Source organism: Morone saxatilis, unplaced genomic scaffold (assembly GCF_004916995.1).
Source record: "Morone saxatilis isolate NCDOM2014 unplaced genomic scaffold, NCSU_SB_2.0 Contig0, whole genome shotgun sequence".
Taxonomy (NCBI): Eukaryota; Metazoa; Chordata; class Actinopteri; family Moronidae; genus Morone; species Morone saxatilis.
The window spans coordinates 10,103,251-10,128,662 of NW_023339650.1; the positions used below are offsets into that span (position 1 = coordinate 10,103,251).

General features: G+C 40.5%; 1 protein-coding gene across 2 annotated transcripts in view; it reads right to left on the reverse strand.

Moving 5' to 3' along the window:
* The window catches only part of neto1l (neuropilin (NRP) and tolloid (TLL)-like 1, like), a 68,766-nt gene extending 49,021 nt beyond the window's left edge, over nucleotides 1-19,745 (reverse strand). For both annotated transcript variants that reach the window (XM_035657574.1, XM_035657568.1), the window contains exons 1-4: nucleotides 19,017-19,745; nucleotides 18,105-18,161; nucleotides 17,864-17,998; nucleotides 17,188-17,436 (exon numbers count right to left, since the gene is read on the reverse strand). In XM_035657574.1, the coding sequence (XP_035513467.1) occupies nucleotides 17,188-17,436; nucleotides 17,864-17,998; nucleotides 18,105-18,161; nucleotides 19,017-19,044 (469 nt within the window). In that variant the 5' untranslated portion in view covers nucleotides 19,045-19,745. The remainder of the gene's footprint in view (nucleotides 1-17,187; nucleotides 17,437-17,863; nucleotides 17,999-18,104; nucleotides 18,162-19,016) is intronic.
* Between the last annotated feature and the right edge of the window lie 5,667 nt (nucleotides 19,746-25,412).

Below are 25,412 nucleotides of genomic sequence, written 5' to 3' on the forward strand. Positions count from 1 at the left end.
AAGTTTGCCAATGAAGCAGTAAAAGGGAAGACAAACGGTGCAGCAGGTTTGTAAACCATCTAGTGACACAGACGGTATCAACCAAGGGTGAGTGGTATGTCAGCCAGATGCCCAGCATGGTGCTAAGAGACAAAGGCAGGGTACAACCTGTCCACTGCAAAATGGCAGGAATAACAGGCTGACACACAAAGACTGACACGGGTGAAAAAAATTGGTCTTGGCTGTCGAGAAAAGTGAGAGAAGGAGAGAGAGAGAGAGAGAGAGGTAGACACTGAGGGGTTTTGGAGTAGAAAGAGAATAAGGAAACGGCAGATGGTGGAGAAATGGAAGGGGCTAAAGAGAAGGAGGGAATTGAAAGTATACATGCAATTAAACACTATCAAGAAATGGGAAGATGCAAGTGATGGGGAATGGGAAAAACAGAGCATGACGGGAGCAGCAAGAGATGGGAAAACAGACAAATGTGAAGGACTGCAAGCTGTCTATATTCAAGAGAAAACGGCAGGTGATTAGTTGTGATGTGATGACTTGAGGTGAGCGTCTGTGTGTGTGTGTGTGTGTGTATGTGGCTGCTGATGAAGGATAGCTATCTAGCAAGAAAAGGGAGAGAGGCAAAAGGGGAGAGAAAAAGGCCACCAGCCAAGTGGTCTAGTACCATCCGGGGAGAAACAGCATCTGTCTCAGCAAAATAGAGAGGAGCAATCAATAACTATACAGTTACGGTGTGTGCGTGCACACTTGTGTGCATGTGTATGTGTGTTACTGGTGCAGTGGGCTTCACAGTTTGCTTACGCTGCATCTACACTGCTGCATTTTGATAGAAACATATGGAATGAGAATGATACATGGATGTGTGCAATGAGCATGTTTGTAATTTTTAATGATATTCATTTGTTTAAAAAAAAACAACAGATCATGATACGTTGGTTTAAATTAATTTTGAAGGAGATTTTGATTTTGAGACCCACTGATCTAGCACTACCATCAGGTCAAATCTTCTATTTGTCTAGTCTTTTTGTACAACACTCATTTTTGTCCAAATATAATGGTCACAAATTATTGACATTCTCAAAACCAAGATGACGAACATGGTAAACATTATACCTGCCTAACATCAGCATATTAGCATTGTCATTGTGAGCATGTTAGCATGCTAAAGTGCCCAAAGCACACTGTGCTGAAATACATCCTCATAGAGCCGTTAGCCTGGCTGTAGACTCTAAGTCACAGGTACATTAATTGTATTCTTTTTTATTATGAGGCATCATTGACATGTCCATTCTGTGAATATATAGACGTATAAGCACTTTTAGAAAATTTTAATTGATTAGGACATATTTTATTGCTTCTCGTCAAGAGTCCACGTTCTGCCTTCAAACTGAAGCACATGGTCAATATGGTCCCTTTATCTCATCTCTTACCTCTCCTTTCACAATATTACAGCCATAAATGCACCCGGGAAGGGGGGCTGTAATCTCACTGAGTATCATAATACCAAGATCCATTTCTATTTGGTGCCCAATCCTAACTAGAAAGCTCCATTTAAGAGTGGCAAAATATGGTTGCTGAGAAGATGTCACTAGGCAATTTAAAGTGAACCGTGATCAGCTTTATGCTAATATCTGTTTCTATGACCTGTACAGAATGCTAAGTGCAATTCACGTAATGGATTTCCATCCCTTACATGGGTTTACTGTGCAAAGCGTCAGTGTTTTTTTATTATGAAAATAGTTTATTTATCACTGCCAGGAAAGTATGCAAACATCACTCTACATCCAAATGGACACAGTCTCACACGCTCTCATACACCCAGATTCATGATGGAGTAAAGTGTGCCCACAGCTACCAAAAAGATGAATATACATATACTGTATATACACTGCATTTATTTCTGTGTGTAACCTTTGAAGTCTAATAAAAATGGGGAGAAACACTCTGATCTCCCAGAGAGAATAACCCTGTTGGTCAGATTCACTGCAATCAAAAGGACCGTCTGTTTCTCAATGCGTGTCAGGGGGAATTAAGACCCCTGAATGAGAAATCAAATCACACAGCATTTCCTTTCATCTCCTCTTGAATCGATAGCATGTCATAAAGTATGTTGGAGCAGACCTCGCAGCATTCTGGCATAATCTACCGACAAGGATGACTGCTTCTCCATTCTTTCACACAGTTTCAAATAGAAAGGAGCTTCTTGCGAAACCTCTGAGTTAACTCTCCTAAATGTCAGGTTTTATCACAGTCACACTGACACGCTGCGATTAGCCCTTCATCAGAGTATTTGTCCTTACAATACAAACATTTCCGTCATCCAGTTTAGTCAATTTAGGCTTTCTCCTGCCTGGGTGTTTGATGGATGTCCAGAGTAGTTGGCAGTGGAGTGGAGACTAGGCTTTGATGTTCAGGCCCAGACTGTTAGAGTATTCAGGTTGACTTTGATAAACCCCATTAGAGTGTCGCTATCTCTCCCTCTCTCACTCTCTCTTTCTCGCACACACTTACAGGCTATGAGCCTCAGAGGAATGGGTGTGAGGGCAAAAATACAAGGTTGCTCCGACACTGCATAAATTCTGAGTAGGTAAGTGAAGAAGTGGATGACGGGGAAGATAAATAACCGGCATCTGCTTACAGAAAGGGGACGGCAAATTGATTGAGATGACTGAGAATAAGTGAAAAAATCAGATAGTGGCACGGGGTTGTGTTACAAAAGATTTACATATGCAATTTCAGGCTTTAGTCACCATAAAAGATTGAGAGATGTATATCGCCTCGTCATTGGAGACAGCTAGTTTTTTTTTAATGTCCGGGCAGAGCTGCAGTAGGTGAACATGAGCTTAATCATAAAAGAATGAATGATTTGTCAAGAAGTCTGGCGGAGGTCGGTACTCTACATGCACGCCATCGCAACGCACCATTCAACACTCGCCACTATCTAAATTGAAAAGAGTATTTATACCAACTTGGGGATCAGAAGTTAATGGAGGCAGTCATGCATCAATTGAGTTACATAAAAATGTCCGTTGGAAAAGGGTGAGATAACTACATCCTTTTAAAAGATTTTTAATTTTCTCAAATTGGCTTTTTGTGTCTGATAGAGGGTGTGTGTGTGCGTGTGTGTGTGTGTGTGGGTGGGTAGGGGTTGTGGACAGTTTTAATCAGACATCAGAAGGGGTATTAACACGGAAATGTGCTAAAAGAGTAGGATCAAATATAGATCTCACTCCAATGTAATGAAACGCTGCTCTTTGGTGTGCGTGCTAATCATGCCGGCCAAGTTGCAGCACAGATTGCTCAAAGCGAAAAAAAAGGTGCAATGACAGAGGTGGGAAAATGATTAAGATTCAATGGTAACTCGATGTCCCTCTGTTATAAAACATGTAATAAAACCTTTGGCACAAGAGTCAGACTCATTGGTCAACATGTCCTGCCCTCATGTAAACTTTTTATCTAATGCCTGTCATATAATCCCATCTGTTAGTTTATAGAAGGAAATGCTATCATTTCTGTTGCTTCACACATCTGAACCCCAGGCAAACTGTTGCCTCGAGCTGATGAAATCCTTCTCACATTTAATGAAATAAAAACCAAATCCCAATCAGGATTGCACTAAGAACACCCAAAAGAGGCATGTTAGGCGTGTTGACAAATCACAAGCTGTGCCAAACCAATTATCACTGCACTCACTGATAAAAAGCAATGCAATTTTACTACAGTTTTACATGGTTGGGGCATGCTGAACTACAATACATAAACCAGGAGAAAAACAAAACTATACTTTTACCATGATTTGGCCGCAAACTCATACTCTGCTAAGACATGCTGAAGTAAACTCTGTCTTTCACAACATGTTTGTACTTTAATGCATCAAAATCAGCATCAGTGTTTCAGTATCACACTTTGCAAGCTGCTTTGAACGGAAGCCTCTTCAATTTTGAAACTCTAACAACTCAACAACTGCCACAATTGCTGTAGATCATATCATAACAACATCATTGCAACAGTCCTTGCTGCTGAAGAGGGCAACAATGAGTGGAAAGTTGTGGATTTAACCTTCAAATAAAGCTTTATAAGAGTCATCACCACAGAGGGCTGGAAAACAGTTTTTGGCAGCGGTATCTCAGGCTTGGCTGCACATTCCAACAAACATAACTGGCTGTGTTCACATGTTGGAAAGCTAGTGAGGGATCATGTACTTGGAACAGCACTAGCGACTCCTACTGGTTAGTGGAGGTGCCTCCATGTAGGAGTGGGGTGGTTTTTTGCTGGAACCTTCCAATGACATCCAAGATTTAAAAGTCGCCTACTGAAACCTTCCAAATCTACTCTATAAAAGCACTCTAAACAAATGTGCGAGAAGCCGCATGTCAGTTAAAGGCTTCCCCATTCAATTTGCTGAGCTACAATTCCTTAAATAACATTGTGAACAGATGAAAGAAAGCGGCTTGCAATGCGTGTCACGCAATTGCAGTCATTGCAATAGTGCACAAGGAACTAGTATTGACTTCTCGTTCCTACAGTGGCTCCATGCAAACAAAAGAAAGCTGAGGTTTTGGTCAAAAATGTCTTCCTCACTCTTAACAAGTAAAAAATGAAATGCCTTGCAACTCAACACTAAAATGCCAGATTAAAAAAAAATTATCTTTATTTCAGCCAGAAGGGAAAAACCACTGATGTTTGACAAGTAGTGTGTCAAGAGATCCACTGCTAGGAGCTAAAACCTCACTCCAGAACTAGTGCCACCAGCAAATGAATATTTAAGCCACACCAAAGCTCTTCTCTCCACACACTCAATTTAAGTATTTTCACTGAGCTTTTTCTACCACAATCTAAGTTTCCACAAAGCCTCGCCTCTTCAGAAGCAGAGCACGATAAAATCAATGACTCAGACTTTCCTCCTGATCACAGTCAATCTCTAGAAGCTACAAACCCACAATGAGTTTTTTTTAAGGGGGGTTTAAACCTAATCTCGCCACCATCTCCCACATTTCTTTATTTCTCTCTCTGATGTATGACCCTGTGATTCTGTTCCAGGCACTCTTACCTTAGTCCATGCTGTGGTGAAATAAATGCTGTGGCAGTGGGGATTAGCTAACAGATGTGTGATTACAAACACAATAGACTGTGCTCTGTTTGTATGCATTTTTGAGTTGGGTTTAGATGTAATTGATAGTACAGTATTTTGCTCAATATGTAACACCAAAGTCAAGCAAGTGACAGGTCACTGTGTTCATAGTTCATTTCGCACAAAGACAAATTATTTTCCTCTGTTATTAATCGGCAGTGCAGCCAGCGCCCACACACATATTTTCCCCTCCTATAACAAAGAGGTAGAGAGTTAGAGAGAGACTGTAAAATATCAACTAAATCAGAAGGTAAAGTTGGCAGACTTTTGAAATACCAGGAAATAAAGTGTTTCCCAGAGGGCGACAAAATTCAGAGCCAAGCTCCACAGATTCAACCTAATCTTTTCTAATTTAAGAAAAAGAAAATGATGTCCTTGTGGCACACAGCTATCTAGGGAAGGGATGGTGATTTCAATCTCACTTGAATTCTACATCTTACCAGAAAAGCCCCAAAAGGATTATGCCTGAATATTTAAGATTGCAGTACATGGCGTGGGTGGTTATGAATAAGTATTTTGAGGGGAAACGGACGAAATGTGTGCAACGCTGTACTGTATACACATGAAGATAAATCTCACATTATTTTACTCACTCACTCTTCCTTACAAACATGCCTGTTCTTACAGTCAGCACACAAACCACACCTCAACAAACAAACTGGAGTACAAAATGAAAAGGATTTTTTGATCTAAGGGTTCAGATGTAGCTGCTCAGTGGAGGTCCAGTGTGTATGTCTGTGTTTGTGCGCAGGGATTAGGAGTAGCATACAGATTTGAGTAGTTTCCCCCAGCTAAAATCCAGCTTGACTCAAGCCTTGGATGAGAAATGTCCTCTCCAGCACATAAGGACACAAGAATAAGAGCAATCTTGTATTTTTGCATGTGCATGCCTGCTGGTGGACTGCCTTTGTTACTTCTCTTGTTCACACAGACAGACTCAGCATGTGTGATCATTGCAGGATGTTGTATCTGCAGTGTGCAGATTTAGCAGAAAACAGACTCTGGCTCAGTATTGTCAGCAAATAATGCCTCTGTCCTGTGCAATATTTCTATTTTATTAAAGTTCTTTTACTGTAAACTTCACTATCTAGGATCATAACCAAATAAAAATTATATAAATGTGCTGAATGGATGAATAATCTACTTTTTTGACAAACTGAAGGATTCCCCCAAACAAATGTATCCCCCTGCAGCAGATCAGATATTTCATTATAGAGAATGACTAAACAATCATTGTGCATGCATGAAAGAAGATAAAGTCAGCGAGTCTCAATTTCAATCCTCGAGATATAAAGCCAAACAAGTGTCAGAGAAAAACTGCTATCTACTGTAGTAATACGTTTTCCATGCACGACAATTTAAACATACAGAGAAAAAACTGCAGGGCAGTTTAAGTCATTTCAAGGATGTTTAAAAGGGGGTACAGAAATCACAGCGTGTGTCTGTGTATCATGAGGAGTCGTTTGTATGCATGTTAGGCACAGAGGCTTATTAGAGGCCACAAGGTAAAAGCCAATTGGCATACTTTTATAGACGGTGGCGAGAAAAGCCAGTGTCAGCTCAATGAATATTCAGATAGAAGCAGAGTCTTGAGGGGACATGGAGCAGCCCCAATCTTTTATCAGTCTTCCTCACAGCATGGCCATAACCTATTCACCGCAATCCAAATCTTTCTCTGTATCGCTGAGTTCTTCTTTCCTTTCTTCTTTCTTTGTATCGCTCACATATACAATACATGCAGTAGTGTAGCTATGGTGTTCTTCTTGCTCTCTCTCTCTCTGCTACACATTTCTCCCTTGGCTGTACATTTTCCTGCGTAGGGGAATAATGAGGGCCAGCAGCGATGGGTGGCCACGTGCGATGCATTGTATAGGAGTGCTGTGATTAATCGAGCTTGCCAAATGGAAAATGAAATGCCAGCAAGGCCATGCTGTTCGGCAGGCTGTTAGTGTTTGTTTGAGAGAGAAACAGAGATGAACACACATGATCGACTTCCTGACTTTTACAGGTCCTTGCTCTCGGCAATCTGCCAGAAAGACTTCAATCGTCCACTGGAAGAGGATGGTCTTAATTGACTTGCTGGACTCCACTGGTGTACAGTCACTGGTCTGAGTAGGAAATAAAAATGTTCTTTCGTACCCCCTTGCACCTCAATAATCACAGATGGATGAGCAATTTGAGCTTTGACAAGGGTAAAAGAAGATGAAATGTGCAAGAAAGGCTGATGGAAACCAACCCTAAGAACGCGTTCATGTTTGTTATGTTGTCATCCTGACAGTTCTTTCAGCTTTCATGACTCAGGGTTTCAGAGCCAGGCAAATGCTTGACACCTTCAGCAAAATGGCTGAAAGTGAACTGAAACAACTGCATAGAACATCGTGCAGTCTGTTACACACCTCCGGGAAACCAAATGTCACACACACACGTGAAACAGTAAACATTCAAATTTAACCTGGTCTTTCCTGTAGGAACTGTTTAGCGTCCTGCAAACTCACATAATGGATCCTCTGGGTGCAATAGCAATCCTTCACAAAGATGGGAGGGAAAGCAGTTGGAGGCAGGAGAACCAAGCAGGTCTTTTTATGGAGAATTTAGCCTTGTCCTGCCCATTATGGTTATAAATGAGCTGCACAATCTGCCATCAGTTCAACTACCTCTCCACTCCCCGCACAGATGCAGACCAATATAGACAATCCTGTTCGGCTTTGTATACAAATTGTATTCCATTATTATTACACTGAATATTTTTTACATGGCCGAACCCTAGAATAAATAAAATATGATGGACTGAGAGGAGCCAAGGAGTCAGTTATAAACCATAAACCACTTGTCATGGCTTTTCTATAAGCCTATCAATTGGTAATGATATGCATTAACCCTCCAACATAGTGCCAACAATATATACAGCAGGGACAGCTGCTATATGACCCAAGCTGCACTTTCAATTCATGAAATGCACCATCAACTCATTTTATTGTCATTTCCTATAAGAGAGTATTATATATTGATATAAGCGTCTGCTTGAATCCACAACTGTTTTATCATTCGGAAATGTTGAGGATTACTCAAATTCCACATTTCATAATCCCATCATGGTCTTGCCCTCCTTCACTGTTGACATCATTCCCCTAGCGGCAAAACAAAAGCTTGCCATTACCTATTAGATTACCCTGATGCCAAATGTGATTTAGGGTCTTTAGACATTTGCTCTTAAATGATAAGCTGGGAATGCGGAGTCCAATCTACTGCCAAAAAGGATGTAAGAAAATGGGAACGAGATAATGAAAACAGAACATTCATCATTAATACTCCTTTTGAGGCAGTTATTTGCGTTTTTATCCTTGTATGGTAATACAGGAACTCCCTAAGGAAGTATCCCGACTGATGAGAAGATGAAAACAAAATCATATCTCGTCAAGCATGCAAAGCAATCTGCTCTGTGATGTCCTTCAAAATCAGAGGTACAAATCAGGAGCAATGAGCAAACAAAACTCATTCACCTTACAAAAATGAAAAGACCTTTTCAATCAACTCTTAAGAGAATAATTCTCCGAGACATTTTCAATGGGTTTGAAGCCTTAATGTGTGCAGAGATAAAACACACAGCTCAATCTCATTGCTGCCTAATACAGCATAATGGAGAGAGTCAGGCTCTCAGCATGACAGCCAAGGATCCACCACGGTGATAGGCTAATGAAACAAAGAGCCCTAGGCGAGCTGTTATACCTACAGAGGAAGGGAAAGAGAGAGAAAAAAACACACTTACAACAACCCAGCTAATTTCCAATGCAGTTTGGAGAGCAAGACCAGATCCATCATGTGTACAATGTGGCAAACGCTGCGTGAATACACAATAGGTCGCTCTATTGTGAATGTAGTAGTGTAGGAAGGACACATGGGTTTGAATAGGAAAAGTAGCCAAGATTCTGCAGATTGGAAAGATGCATGGTGTAGATACACACACACATGCAAGTACACATGTTCCAGCATACTGTATGTACACGTGCGTATTGATACATATGGTGTGTGAGTACAGTACATACACAAATACACACACAACCACTTCACTCCAATTCCCACACCAGTCCACATATTAACCCCCACACCCAGCATGGTTTACATTACTGCAGACTTCCAGCTACAACAGAGTGGTGCCCTGACCCCCACAGCATCTGTAGCTGAACAGCAGGCCTGGCTAACAAACTGCCACAGAGGATGGAAGCAGGAGGCAGGCTGAGCCACTGATTGATCTGCAGGGTAATTGGCTGGGAGCGGCTGAAACAGCCAAAGGACATAAATATCAGCCATCCTGTTGGATAGTGAGTTAAGTTCCACGGGGCGATAAACTGACTGGTTGTCCCCTGAGTGAAGGCTCGTTGTCTGATAAGCTGGTGAACATTTTGTGCCAGGACTTCTCTGCTGAGCAGGAAGGAGCAAGGTGTGAAGTCAGAGGAGGGGTAGAAGAGGAGTCAAATGTAAAAATGGAGCAGAAAGAGGAAGAGAATAAAGTTTACTAGAAAGTGTGAAAAGTATCATAGCTAAATTTATCCAGGCGTCTTTGTCTTTAAGCAACTTCCCTCTGGTTCAGACCACCTCAGACAACCAGCAGCCAAAACCAACAGATATAAATTCTCTTTCATACCCTCTGCTATCAGAGCACAGATACACACTGTTCTGCCACTGATGTGTACCTGACTTTGTACGTTTTAAATTTTTTTTTTTTTTTATGGTTATGTATGGGTGGCTATTGCCCTTTTTAGCCCTGTCTCTTCCTGTGTTGCTGTCATTGTAGTTATTGTTGTTGTGTTATCTTTTATTGCTATTGCGGCAAGATTAATTGCCCCTGAACTCTTCTGAAATTATTCCAAAAAATACCAACCCGGTATCATATCAAAGTGTGTAATACACACGCCGGTCCTGGGTGAGGCAAAACGTGACACTGACACGGTACAACTGCAAGGAGAGTGTGTATTTTCGAAGCGATGGGCCTTTAGAGCAATGGCCGATCGTTTTTGGGATAACTGTCAGACAAATGTGCCATTTTTCCGACTATTGGCGTTTTGGAATAATTGGTCATCAGAACAATGGCATGGCACCCTGTGTGTGTGGATATATAAAAGATAGAAATGACGGCCGAAACTATACAAAATAAGAACTAGGTTGTAATAAATTGGAATTATCCTTTAATGTGGACATGGGGGTTGTATAGTTGAATTTCCTGGAGCACCACAGAAAAAATATAAAAAATGTATGCCTTGGATACCTCCCTTCAAATGGATCCGGTGCATAACGCATAAAGAACATGAGCCAGGCATGTCGGGCAGAGAGGCAAGGAGAGAAGAAAAGAGGCAATGTTAGCTAAAAAAAAACGAGAGACAGAGAGATGAGTGAGGAGAGCGAGGGTGCGACCGACCTCTTCCACAGCTGCAAGAGATGTGCCTGCAATGCTAACTCACTCCATCCATCCCGTTTTTTGCAGGAGGCAACACAGGCACTGTGGAGGAAAGGGTGTCTTCAGCTGAGCTCGAACGCAGCAACTGTCATTCTTCCTCACTACAAACGAACACAGGAGAATCTTTTTGAAATGAGATTGACGTGGACAGCCAGAACTCAAAGACTCAAAGCTATAGATGAAGGAGTCCACGGGAAAACCAAAAGAGAGAGCCAGTTCTCCAAACACAGGCCACTATCTAGACCACTATCAGCTTTGTTCCACTGAAATGAGTCAGCTGTAAAATAAACACAAACAGGGACTTGGTTATTTTCTCTTTGCCAAAGCCCTTAAGCTGATAGCATTACTTTGGGGATATTACATTACACATGAGGAGCATACCTACGCTGTGAGTAATATACACCTACATATTTTCCCAGTAGAGAAGTGAACATAACAATCAGAGAAACAGTAGGCAATCAGGGAGAAACTCCTAGAGAATGTGACTTGCACTGTTGGGAGCACTAATGACAATAAGCATTAGAGCAAAACATTGGAAGGAAGATATTTTTTTTGTGATTTATGAGGAGTGACTGTATGCAAGCAGCTCTTCACTGAGATCTTGGGAGAACACCAGAAAATGCACCACAGGAGATTTCTCTTTCCATTTCTACTCATGCATTCCAGCTATGTTTCCTCTGTGTTCCTTTGTGAATCTGAACCTCTACCGGTGTTTGGCCATGGAAAAATACATTTTACTCTCAGTGCCTTAGGTGCTGTAGCAGGGCGGGAAAAAGTTTCAACAATGTTTTTATTAGATTTAGGTGGAGAGGTATCACAAGTGAAAAATCCAGACTACTTCTCACAAGCTCAGTTCCCACTACAAGACATCTATTTAAACAATTTTACGTGTCATTATTCTGTTCATCATCTAAAATTATTAACTAGTTGAGAAGAACACGTCTGTGTTTTCCCTTTTTTGGGAGGGCTTTTATTTCCTTTATTGGATAGGACAGGTGGAGATAGACAGGAAAGGGGAAAGAGAGAGAGGGGATGACACGCAGCAAAGGGCCGCAGGTCGGATGCAAACTCTGGGCCGCTGCAGCAAGGACTTAGACCTTAGTACATGGGACGCCATCTCTACCAGGTGAGCTATTCAGGCGCCCATGTGTTTTCTCTTTTTAGAAATAAGACCAATGACAGCCCAACAACTGGCACGGTTGAAGATCAGTAGAATCAGTGGTAGAATAATGTAGGTTACTAGGAAATAACTGTCACCTGTTGTACATCCTGATTGATATGAGAGCAAATACCTGTCAAGATGTTCAAGATTACAGTGACTATTCTTTACCATCTTTATCTTTCAGTAAAGTAAGTAAATGCCATGTTGTGCAATAAGGTAAAATACCAAGAATTCTACCTTATGCTAGCGTTCATTTACCCAGGTCTTGACTGGTAATGAAACATCTGCATTTTCAGGAAAAAAAAAAGCCCCTATAGACAGACTGTCCGTCGGCCGATTAATCAGGCATTTTGAGATAATTGGCATTGGCCGATACACAAAATCACATTCTGAGATCTACAGAATAAACCAATTTATTTTTCTGATTCACTCATTAATGTAAAACAACATGTTACTGGCTAATATATCCATGTATATTATATTGTTATGTGCACGGCATAATGGACATATACAAGACTTTTCTTTGTTTTGATATCAGCATTACATATAGGCAACCGGTCGCCATGCCCTCTAAATATCGGCATTGGTATCGGCCATTTAAAAACCCATATGGGTGGACCGCATATGTTCGCCGCTTCTGTCTCATCATATTACATAGGTTGGAGTTCAATTCTCTCCTAAAATACAGTAAATGATAACCATCATAAATTATAACAGGCCTCCCGCCAGTCTGGTGAATGTCAGTGTCTTTGGAAACTTCATTCTGAGAGTTCAGTGGATGCAATTGAACAAAAAGCGACTCAAACATTTAAATGTCGGGTGTTGCCACTGGCAAATGACTTTGGAGGCAGATGTGAAACTGGGAAGTGGGAAGAATGAAGAGTCGATCAGTACGGTTCAATTTTCAATTTTCCAGTTTAAGCCCATCTAGGTTCAATCTCATGGCCCTGCCTCCTTTATGATAGACCCATATATCCTATTCCAGCTATAATCTTAAATGCCATTTGACTCATTTCATTGCAAAAAGATTCTCAGTCCAGTTAGAGCTTGGATGGCACTTACGTAGATCAATCAATGTCATCTTGATTTTATACATTAGTCATGGCCTCAATTCTTAATAGTAGAAAACATAAAGTTTTAGTGTTACTGAAGGAAGCTAAATGGCATGCTAACCAGTTTCCATTTCACTGTTTCATGACAGGAGAGAAAAATAGTATATATAGTAGTATTAGTTTGCTTTTGGCACACATTTGCATAATTTCCACATTTGAATTATACATTTTAGAGTAAAGGTTCAAGAAATTTTATCAAGCATTTTCCCCAGTCCACACTTGACAACCAGTAATATGTTAACCAAATACATAAAAAAATACTTTAAATATTATAACTACACAAGTCCTTTTTGTTTTATTTCATCTTTAAATGTAGACCCACAAAAGAGATTTACATCACATCTAAGAAGCAGCTTAAAACCTAATGGGCTACATGAGTATACTGTATATGTATATTTCTTTACATCGGTGCAATGTTTTCAATAAAGGAACAGTATATCCATAGGAAATGTACAAATACTGCCATATAGCAGCATCTGCCTCACCACCAGGTCTTGGCTCTGCAAACAGCCATAGTGCAGGGAGCAAGAGGGAGAGAACTTGCAGCTTTTATTTGCTCTGGCTTTGGCTTAAGGTGCTGAAACACCACTTAATCTACCAGTCCACAGGGTTCTAAGGTCACGGCGCCCTAGGACGATCCTGAAAAGTAGAATGCTGCTCAAATCCCACAACAGCCTTGCACACACACACACACAATGGTTTCTCAACTCAGTAATTTTCCCTCCTGCCCATGCTGTATTCAGCTACTCTACTTGCAATTGTATGTGTCTATACTAACAGGCTGCTTGTCAAAAAATTTAACACATTGGCTTTGTCGCCGACTTCCAGACATGATGTGATTCTAGGGGAGGCAACTTCACGTGTGCATTTTTCTTCCATTTGTATAACCACACTACTGAAATTAGCACATAGACACTGGCTCACAATTTCAAAACTAAATCTTTGCTCCACCATGAATACATTTAGGCAGAATAATAATAACAAAAATAGAAATGATCCCAGGAATTATTTAGCAAATTCAAACAAAGCCTTACCTGACCCTTGCCCTGAGGCTTCCAGTTGTTTCCTAAACCACTGTTCTTGTGGGTGGTTTACTACTTACCCTTGTGTCACAGGCTTCCCTCACTTAATTGACTCAACTGAATTTTAAATGTGAACTGCAATTTGCCATTTTTGAGAGGAATAGTTTGACATTTTTGAAACAGGCTTATTAATTTTCTTGCCAAGAGGTAGATGAGAAGATTGATACCACTCTCATGTTTGTACAGTAAATATGAATTAATTGATGAAACTTGTGAGCTACAGCTATTACAGGCTTGCTTTAGCTTGCAGGAAGAGGCAGATTTAGGTGACGTTTTAAATTGCTTTCAACTCTTCTTAAGGATGTGGTTTCCACCCGAACTCCAGATGAGGACTGGTTGATCCAATCACCTTCCAGTCCCAATGTGTGCATTTATACCTAGCATTAACATATGTTTTTCCTTCTCCAGATATAGACAGCATGCTAATACAAGGTGATTATGGGGCGCAAAGATTTGTTCATCTGGGAGCCCACATGTGTTTGGTGGGCAGAGGTGTTTCCTGAATACAGTGTAAGGTACACTCATTGAGTCAGGTAACTAAAGTCAGTCACACATGCAGCCTGCGAGACTGACTCCACAGCTTGGTAAGCTTTTGTGTACTCATTCTTACACAGGTGTTAGACAGTGAAAGTGTGTCTTTGTAGCTGAGTTAATTCAATAGGAAATAGTTGTGAGAATGGTCCCCTTACAGCTTTCAAACCCTTGCAAAACAAGCTACAATGTATTCTGCAGAGGTAAAAAGGACTGCTGTAAAAGTTCTGTGACGCAAGAAAAGACCAAGTATGATGCATCTGGGTGTAATTTGTTTGACAAATAAATTGCGCATCACATCACTGTGGCAGCCAAGTTCATTTAGTCACTGTTATGAGTCAATCTCTAGTGTCTACACCAGCATCTCTTACTTCCTCTAATGCCACATATAAATTGAATGCATAGCATCTGCAGACTTTAAGTGCTCCACTGAAGTACCTCAACATATAATATGACACCGGATATTGTGAGATTCCAGTCACTGCTCCTTCATTCACTGGCGGCTGTACTAACCGCATTAGTCATCAAGAGCACAAGGCTCTGAAAGGACACTGGCAGAATGTGAAGGAGAGGCATAAGAGTTTTTATCTCTCAGCTCCTAAAATGACTGAGCAATGAGAGTAAGAGGAGCTGATTCATGTCACCTTTGTTGCCTCATTTTTTCTCTCCCATTCATCAGATGAGGTCTGTGTGAATTAGCATGGTTTGCAAAGCAGCTGCAGATGTGAGACACTATTCACACTGCCAGATTTCAGAGTATCAAGTTGAGTGAATTCAGGACTTTTATCTTCTTTAATTATGTAAATCATATGCCACAGATATTTCCTATCAAGTCGAGAGGCAGAGCTTTTTTCTTTCCTCTCAGCAAATTTTCAATGAGACTCCCAAGAGAAGCAGGCAGAGGAAACAATACTTGAATTGCGCATTACAGAAAATGTGGTCTGGATTCTCTAACTATCAAGGCTGCAAATAACAAATTATCCAATTCTTTAAAGTATTTTAAATTTTGAAGTTACAATAGTGATATTTCTTGTATTTATATACTGCACTTCCATTTCTATTCACATCCATCCACACAATTTTGCAGACTATCCCTCACTGAACAAGCATGTAGATGTCAGCATCAAAATACAGTTATGTTAAATGCTCACAGTCATTAAAGAAATCAAGATTTTGGAAAATACGCTTGTTTGTTTTCTTGATACATGAAGCTATACCACCTGCAGCAAGTAAGCTTAGCTGGTTAGCTGTACGAAAACCAAAGTTACATACTGACTACATAAACAAGATATAGTGCTACTTAGTGAGCTTTAAGGTTATTATAGAGGTGCACAAAGTCAGTGAAAGACATCTAACACACAAAAAAGGATCATCATATTTCCCAAAATGTCAAACTATTCCTTTAATGGCAGCATGGTTAATATGGGTAAGAATGCTATCCATTCAATTATTGTAGTAAATGTTTAGCTACTAAACTATAGCCTTGAACATTTGCCCTATCACAAGGGAAGTTCTAAATAGTAAAACTTGAAATTCAAGTTGACAGAGCAACTACAACTGCAGGATAAGAGATTCAAGCCTCAGCAGACAGCAATCTCTATAACACAGACAAAAATCCACGCCTGACACTCTCTTGAAATGTATGTCAATTCATGTTTTACTTTCTTTGCCCTTATTTTCCAACTCCTTTCTGAATTGCATGGCAAATTTCATATTTGACTGTATAACTCTCACAGCTACAGAAGTTTTACCTTAGTGTAGTTTTATAATTAACTTCTTCTTACAAATCTCAGAAAAGTAGCAGTACTTCTGCTTAACAATCCATGGTATGAAGTCCTTCACTTTATCCCTCGGTAGATTTCATTGCTACTGACTGCACTTCTTCTCCGTATTTTCCCATGATCAGCTTCACAATCCTGATGTCAACACACGCACAAAGACTTGAGAGATAAATCTATAGTCCCTCTTCACCTCGATAGCTTTATTTTAAATAGCCTGTAGCTAGTAGCATGTTTTTTGGATGAAAGGTTGATGTACTGCATAAGTGTTCCTCGTATAAACAATGACACACAAATCTCCAGTGGTAAAATATCCCTGAAGGTGCAGTGAATGTGGAGACGAATTGGCATACCGTTTCCTGGCACTGTGCCTTTCAAGCCTCAAACACACTGGAAAAGTTGACAGTGTTATTAAACCCAGTCAAGTGTAGGTGAATAAGTATTAAATCATGGTTATGGCCTGATTCCTTGTCATCAATCCTCACGTTGCTTCAGTAATGGGAGCTCAACCAAAGATGAGGCAAATTAAGAAAGCGGAGGTTTTACACACATCCATAATTACCACGATTGTGTTCGACATTACCGATCAGTTTGCCACGCACTCTCGACCTCTTCCAGCCCTGTAAACTGAGGAGTGGTGCTGCTGAACTGAATTCAAATCTGACAGTGCTCCACATCACTCCAGATATCGAGAGAAAAGACATAACAGCCAGGCCAGTCACAAGAGTGTCCCAGCCAATAACAGTATATTGCCAATGGAAATACTGAGTGTGTGCAGACAGACAATCAATAAAACTGCAGAAGGGTCCCACAAGGACGAGTTCCCTGGATAATGTTTGTTATTCATTCGGAGCCTTGCTGTTAGAGCTATAAAACACAGATGTGCTTACACAAAAATAAAGGAATTGACAACAGTAGTAAGGCAGAAACAGCTACAAAAAAATTTACCTGCAGTGAAGTTGTAACTTGCTGAAAATCCCACCGCTTCCAGTTCACCATCTGTAACAAATTTTATCCACAGATATCGGCCGCTACTCCTGATATCGGGCGGGCTGTGCTGACCGCAGTACCGTCCGAGAATTGGGGAGAAGCCAAACGGTCCATCCCGAACCTCGATGTTGTCAAATTTACATTCCCAAGAGGACTCGATTGAATAATTCTCCTCAAAGTGTAGATCAATACACTGCCTTGGGGGGGCTGGAAGACACAAGGAAAATAATTACCACCGAGCACAAAGCAGGGGGTGAAATATTAGTCATGCTTTCATTGATGAGCGTTCAACCTGTTTCATTATCGGTCTGCCCACACGTTCAATACACACCTCCAATCCTGGCTGTTACTCAATTCACCTCTAACACACCAGAGCTGTGATAGCCTTTAGCTTCTACATTCACTTTGGTAATTTTTTAACCTCATTATCCGCACCAATCAATCAAGTATCGCCTCCTAATCTGAAAAATATCAGCCCTGAAGTAGCCTCTCACTGTCTAATAAACAAATACATGTCATTATCCTCTAAGAAGTTACTGTGTCCCCCAGGATAACCCTGGGAATGCTTTAGCTTTAGAGAATAAATAGCTGGAGCACCTTTTTCACTGTTGCTGTGCTTAAAGAGAACATTTACCTTCAAGGATGTAAACACACTCTATGTCTGGAGGGTATTTGTTTGGGTAATTGGGAGACGTGAAGAGCCCTCCTTCTGGTTCCTTCACCCACGTTCCACATTGACCTGCAGGCTTCACTCCAGAATTGTTTTTCACTAAAAATATATACATGCCAAAAGGGAAAGAAAAGTGAGAAATTAAAGCTTTGAAGGAGAGGATATTTAGGCAGTAAAGACGTGTGGCTGTGGTGATGGAGATTACCTGCTGTATCCTTCCTTGTTGCCCCAGACAACCCAAGTATGAGAAGACTTGCAACAACTGTACGAGGAGAAAGACGATTACATTTTTGATGGAAGACTGTGACATGCACATATTGTTTTTTCTGTTATTTTCTCTGTTTTGTGCACAGCTTGATTTCTGCTGAGGGAGGTTTGAGTCAGCAAGGAACAAAAATTTTAAGGTTTCTGTATCTCATGTACTGTTCACCAGCGTTATGCTAATGCTAAACCTGCACTGACTGTAACCTTAAAGAATGCTAACAGCAATACCTGAAATAATCACAATAGCAAGCTATTCTTAGAATTCTATTATGGTGATGAATATATTCTGTAATGTCAAGAAATAGAAGCCTTTATAATGCTGATAAACCTATAGGCCTGTACTGTAACATTGTGCAAACATACAATAATTGTAGCCTTTTTCAGCCATAAGCATTAACCAAAGTCTATTTAAAAAATATGAGTTTTTAAAAATAACATAGAAATGTTCCATAACATGACAAAAAAAAAAAATAATAATATATATATATATATATAATATATATACATTGACTACCAAAACATCTACATCATGAGTTGCCATACATCACAGTTTCTTAAGATTTTCTTCCTAAAATAAAAATTATGCAAAAAAAGAAGAACAACAACACCTAGAAGAACTTGCAGTGTGACCTTCAACTGTGAGTTTACAGGTTGTAGGATGCAGTATTTCTGTGTATCACTTCATGCTATTTGTATCATCCCAAGAAACCCCCATTCTGTTTGTATTGACTTTTATCTGTTGCTCTAACATTTCGCGTCTTTTAACGCAGATTAAAGGATCACCACACTTATTTAGGGTATAAGCAAGCAATAAGAGCTCTGAGCAAGTGTGCTTCAGCTGGTGATGTCTTACCGTGATGGAAGCTGTGCCCATGTACCATGTCTGTTCCTTTCACAAACGGCTTCAGACTCAACTAATTCCATTTAGATTTAGGAATACTTGAAGAGAAAAAAAAGATTGAGATGAGAGTTTTCACACCGGGAAACCGCTCATACCATACAACCCCCTCGATGGGGAAAAAAAAACAAGCAAATTTACTTCCTTACTAAAATCTTCAGTGGGGAAAAAAATCCTTGCAGATGTGTCACATCAACTAATCACCAGTTTCATATAGAACCAAAAACAGTTCTAAACACTCGCCCGATTTCCATCCAAGCGTTTCTAATGCCCTTTGGTGCTTTTGATGCACTGAAAGGATTAATAGTCCCGTCATCAGCCCTTCTCTAATCGCTCCACCTTTGCAATCTTCTTTTGGAAAATATCAGGACAGCCTTGTTTTGTCCTCTTTGGTCCCTTTATCAGGAGAGCGGATCCTTCAGGAGCATGTACAACCACGCAACGCTCATCTCTGCAGCGTTTTCTTTACTCTCTTTTGGGTGCGAAAAATCCCCTGGAAAACACCGGGTAGCCAAAAAAATAAAAAATAAAATAAAAAATTAAGTGGATTTTCGTTTGGGTTTCATTTCTGTGTTTGTTAAGAAAAAAAAAAAAAACCTTGTCAGTGTCTCTCTGAGTGCATCCTCCTGTCTTGGCTTCTATCAACTGGAGAGTCCCCGCAGCCAGCAGGAGTTAATGTATGATTCTCCCTCCTCCTTCCTTTCATTCAACACTACAGCCTTCCAGTGCGCCGCAATCCTCACGTACTTTTGACGCACGCATTGGAAACTTCTCCAGGACACGACTCCGTCCACACACTCACACTCACACACGATCACACACCAGTCAAAAAGTGGAGAAGCGCTAATGTAGGTGCGTGCGAGTGTGTGTGTGCGTGTGTGTTGTGTTTGAACAATAAGCACCGCAGAATTCATTTCAGCTCGCCGCGATCTGCCGCGCAACGAAAGTGGAAAGGTAAGCAGAAAAGCCAACGAGATAGAAAATTGAATGAACAAGCAATAACCCACACATGTCAAAGAGTGAGTTGTATCAGCGTGATCAAACATGGAAAACCTGCGGAGTGGAAATAGAAATACAGAATTGTTCTGTGGAAACTAGAAGCATCAAAGCTTGTCTTTCATCCTAGCTTTTTGCTCATTCACAGTCCCAGCTTTGTTTCTGGTTGTGTGGTGCCTCTGGGATGTACCCTAAAATACAGCAAACATCCCTACAGTATGGTGCAACTGCCACCCACTTCAAGGTTATCATGGAAGACATCTTCAAATAGCTCTCCATGTTTCCACTCTACAAGAAATGGAGAGGCACAGCGAAGGAGACCTGGGCTGCATTTTTTCCCCCTTCTCTTTATGTTTATCTTTCTCAGAAAAGTGGACCATTACTTTTCTTGAGGTGTGAGTGTTGGGTATTGTGTGTAGTCGCTCTCACACCTGATGACAAAGCTGATCAGAGGGTGCCCAGGGACAAGTCAGGGGCTCAGGCTCCCAAAATAGTCTTGGCACCCAGCAGACAATATCCATCTTCAGATACTCCTGCTGCAGAGGCAATCTTGGACTGGGTCCCTCTGTGTGTATGTTAATGCCACTGGTTAGCATTTGGATCAGCTTAATATATGCTGTTAATAAACCACCCTGGTAGTGGATGCTGTTATGCCCATGACAGACTTGAGTACAAAGACTTTGTTCCCTCTCTCTGTTCTCTCTCTCTGCTGGCCTCGCTCTCTCCTCTCTGTGTGTGTGTGTGTGAGCTTTTTCTAGTGTTCAAACCCTCTTGAGATTTCTAAGATAAAGACTTACAATTGTCTCTAACGTCCTCCTCTTAATTACATCCTGTCCCAGAGATTGGCCTGTTACTCACTACTCTAAAAGTGTTTGGTTTTATAACAGGTAATGCAGACTTTTGCGGGTGCCATGATGACTTTGAGAATACGTGTGGGAGTGAGAAATCTCAGAACTCTTTTCAACTAATAGGCTCCTGCTAATCTGTTATACAGAGCGATTTAATGGACTTGGGATTTAGACCCCCTCAACGTAAGATCTGGGGCTTAGCCAGTCACTTTCTTGCTACTGTACAATCAACTCCCATGAAGCTTGAAGCCCACAGTGTAATGTAGCTCACACTGCTTTCTCCCAAATTTCACAAACAGAACAAAGACATGGCTGGAAAGAATTTAAAATGTCAATTTCTCTGCAAGGGCAAAGCCTATTATAGATCTTACAGTCTGAGTGGATGTCAATAATATTTGCGCCAAAATACAATGCAGTGCCCAAAGCTTGTTATTGATTTACAGTGGTGCTGTGGTGTCTGACAACTTTATAAGCACAACACCACACGTTTTCTGATGGGTAAATTCAAAGATAAAGCAGCAGAGCTATATGGGAATTATTCAAATGAGGCTTATCTGGCCCACTGTATGCAACAGTAGCCCTGGTGAATTTAACAGCAGCCTCCAGTTTAGCTCTCCAGCATGTATAAACTGTCTGTTTGACTGAATGCTATTGAGGCAGTGGGAGCATCTCAGAGAAATAATTCATTCAACAGCAGTCTCAAAGTCTGCCATTTTTAATTAAGGAAGTCTATCATTTGGCCGGAGATAACTGTTGTGCTGTGTCGGCCTAACACAAATTTGTAATTGTAATCAGTTTGGGGAAATGGGACATCCAGGCCGGGAACCATATACATACAGCACACAGAGACAGGTAAACATCAATACATTACACTGCTCTGTTTGCTTTTTTATCTTCAATTAAATCTTAGGACTGCTCATTGTCCAGCTTCGGTTAATTAACTAGTTGCTCCAACTTGCTTTACCAAACATCAAGACTCATAAGCTTCACTTAAAACATGCAAAAGAAAAGTCACAACAAGTGTATTATCCCGTAGCACATACAAAACAGCAAGTAATTCGTGATTGCATCGTGTTCATTTGGCTCTGACCTGATGAGTAAATTGGCCGTTCAACTTCTACTTAGTGTCATTCTAATGACACTGCCAGCACTGTTCCTTTTTGTCAGTCTAACAGGGGACAGCGCTAAAGCGGATAAACACTTAGGCTAATGCCTCCTGCCCAATGGGACTCAAATTAACCTTATTAGTGATGCATTGAGCAGTTTGTTGGCCTAAAAAAAAACACAATTTATTTGTCATTCAAGACGCCTTGTAGTTCATTAAGCAAGACCCAGTTACAAGAAAGGGTCGCTCCGACCATGGGAAAATTTTGTGCTGCTCTTTATGCTACGTTAGCTGTCTGGGTCTCTGGTGATAGACTGCCTTTATCCAGGCCCTGCACCTGGAGCCAGTGGGAAAATAATTCCATCAGATGATAGCCTATAAACTACCTGTGGCTTCAGTTTTGTTTAGGTGCTTTTGTTAGTTTGCAATACAGCATACCATTTCAAGCTCCTGTGCTATCTCTCGCTTTCTCTATAAAAAGTACTAGACTACCTTATATTATGCAAAATGGGGAAAAAGTGAAAGTGAAAAATCAGATAGACACGGTGAAAGGAAACTATATTTGACACAAAAACTTCTCAGAGTTGAAAAATGTAATGTATTTGGCAGTTGTGCAGCTATTACGTAGAAGTAAAATGACAACATGGTGGAATGGCATGATAGTACCGCTTAAACTAATGATTATTTTCACTATTGATTTCAATTTCAATTTCAATTATTTTATCAGTTAATCCATTTGGTCTAAAAATGTGAGAAAATAGAGAAAAATGCTCATCACAATTTCCAATAGAGCAATTTAATATAATTTCCTGTTTTGTCAAATCAAGTCAAAAACTTAAATATATTCAATATCCTATCATAGAGGACTAAGAAAACCAGCAAATAATTAAAATTTAAAGGTGGAATTTAGTGAATGTCTGGCACTTTAGCTTTGAAAGTTTACTGGATTATTAATAGTATGAATGTAATATGCAAACAACCATAAATTATGACATATATTACAGTAAGAGCTGAAATATGGATGTTCTTGTCTGAAGAGGCAGTAATTACTAAGTGTAATTGGTTCTTTATTTCACTCTTCTCTTTAAAACACAAAAACGCCATTATGAGTTCAGACAGTCCACATATGTTAAAAAACATCCAGAAGGTCAAATGCGCTTTGTTCCATGCGCACACAATCACATTTACTACTTGACCTTCAGGTAAAACATTTAAAATGCAAGGACACACAACATGTGTAACTTCATCAGTTCAGTAGCATCGCTGCCATGGAGTCACTTAATATAGCAGGGGTGCATAATAGCACATCCTGAGTGTGTATATTTGTGTGTTGGGTTGTCAGACACTTTTAAAATTCAAATGGGTGCAGCCCTGGACACCTGTGGCGTCTATAAATCCACCACTGTTACTGATTGTGATGAAGCTAAAATCAGATTTTGCAAATGTTTGGTACTTTTCTTTTGAGGAATTCAAAGTACTGAATTAACTAATTTCACTTTGAACTGCTCCACATTCATCTCTCTCATGTCTCCTCGATGCTGCAACTCATCTGTCAATCACTGTGGCTTTATCCATCCAGCAATTAATCTCAGCCCAAGAGGGGCAGCTGCACTGGCTGTGAACCTAAATGTCTGCTGAATTGGTACGCCTGGTCTGCAGATTTCTACTCTAGTTATAGTACTGAGAGTAGTTATATGAGAGGGCTAATTTTTAGCACTTTTCAGCAGATCTTTTGTCTTCATGTTTCCTCTGGAAGGCTTTCACTCCGCCCTCCCGTACATATGATGAGGCATGAAGGAAATGGTGACTTGCTGCTTCACAGGTGTCCTGTATTTGGGCTAACATACCCTCTGCAATCTGTTCTATGTATGAAGTCCCAAGCCCCTGGGTTAAACTGACTGTGTAATTCGTCATTTGACCTCATTAACCACTTGGTAGGGGGGTGCCATAGACACTGTGGAGTGACACTGTGGGCCATAACACCCCCGATGGGAGAGCTGATGTCATGCCGCTACCAAAACACAGTCTTTTTCAGATTGAGGCTGAGGGAGTGAAGCAAGAATCGCAGCTGACACTGATTCAGCCCTCTGTTTATTTACAGCTTCTACGAAACCATGGTTTAGTTCAAATGATCTGTTCAAAACAACAGAGTATCCGATATGTTGCATGCAAAGAATTTCATTTGGATTTATTAGCAAAGCTGTTGCTATTGACCACTCGCCAAACCTCGACCGTGAACAGAAATTGTCCAGTCATAGCTTAACAATCATTACCATGGCACAGCAGGCCTGTAAAGATACGAAAACAGTATGCATGTGGCTCTCATAAGTGAGATACTCAGCAGTCGAGAGTGAAGGGTATAAGTCAAAAAACAAAAGCAAACGTGTAAGGAATGGATTAAACTATGTTTATCTGTTCTTGCAAACGCTGCAGATATCAGTATGTCCATCTAACTAGCATTCTGCGTTATTTCCAAAGGCAAGGAACATGTCATAAGCTAACACCATTACAACTTACAACTTAAAAAGGTCTGTTCATGACTGAAACATTCACCCGATGGGAACAAAGATGTAAGTATACCAGAGTTTAGAGTAATAATAAGGGCACTTTCCTGCTCTTTATTTGGTCTAGAGAAGTGTATACTCCAGAACTCCAGCCAAACTGCATCAATATTTTGTATTACTGTGCTCTTACACTAGGGCTAACTATCTCTACTCTGCAAAACACAATGTAGTTTTTTTCTTTCCGTGTCTTTCACATGGATCGTTAGTTAGTGAGGATTCTGTTATTTTTAACCTTGGATCCATCGTTTACCATTATATCATAGCTTGAGACAGAGTTCTCAACCAGCTCGACAGCCGATGGCTGGAATAAGAAACCCTTTGTGTGAAATCAATGATCCACTCAAAAATTATGACAAATTTTGAGTGGTAAATCTGACAATTCTATAACTGTAAAGCAGGCTATGTGCCGTGCAAGAAAGGAAAGCTTGACATGCGTAGAAGCATTAACTAAGAAAGGCTTAAGATTAGTGAATGGTCAATTGCAAGAATGACCTCAACAATATGTTCTAGGTCATTCTATTAATAAAAAATTGACAAATACGTATTTGGAGTATAATTTAATTCACACTCCATCACTCTCCTCTGCGGAGGTGTAAAAAATGATATTCACTCTCGTCCTGTGTTCAAGGAGCCCCACTGTACCCTGGCAGAGAGAGAGAGATCATTTCCACTGAAATGCCAGGTGGTCTTGTGTAGTGGTGAGAGATGACCTTTCATATTGGCCCCAATGTTTGAAGACACAGCCTGGCTGCTCAGAACCTCTCACCCTTAAACATCCCCACTCTGTTTGCACGCTGTCAGTTTCCCACGTTACATTTCATTCAGTTTGAACTGCAGT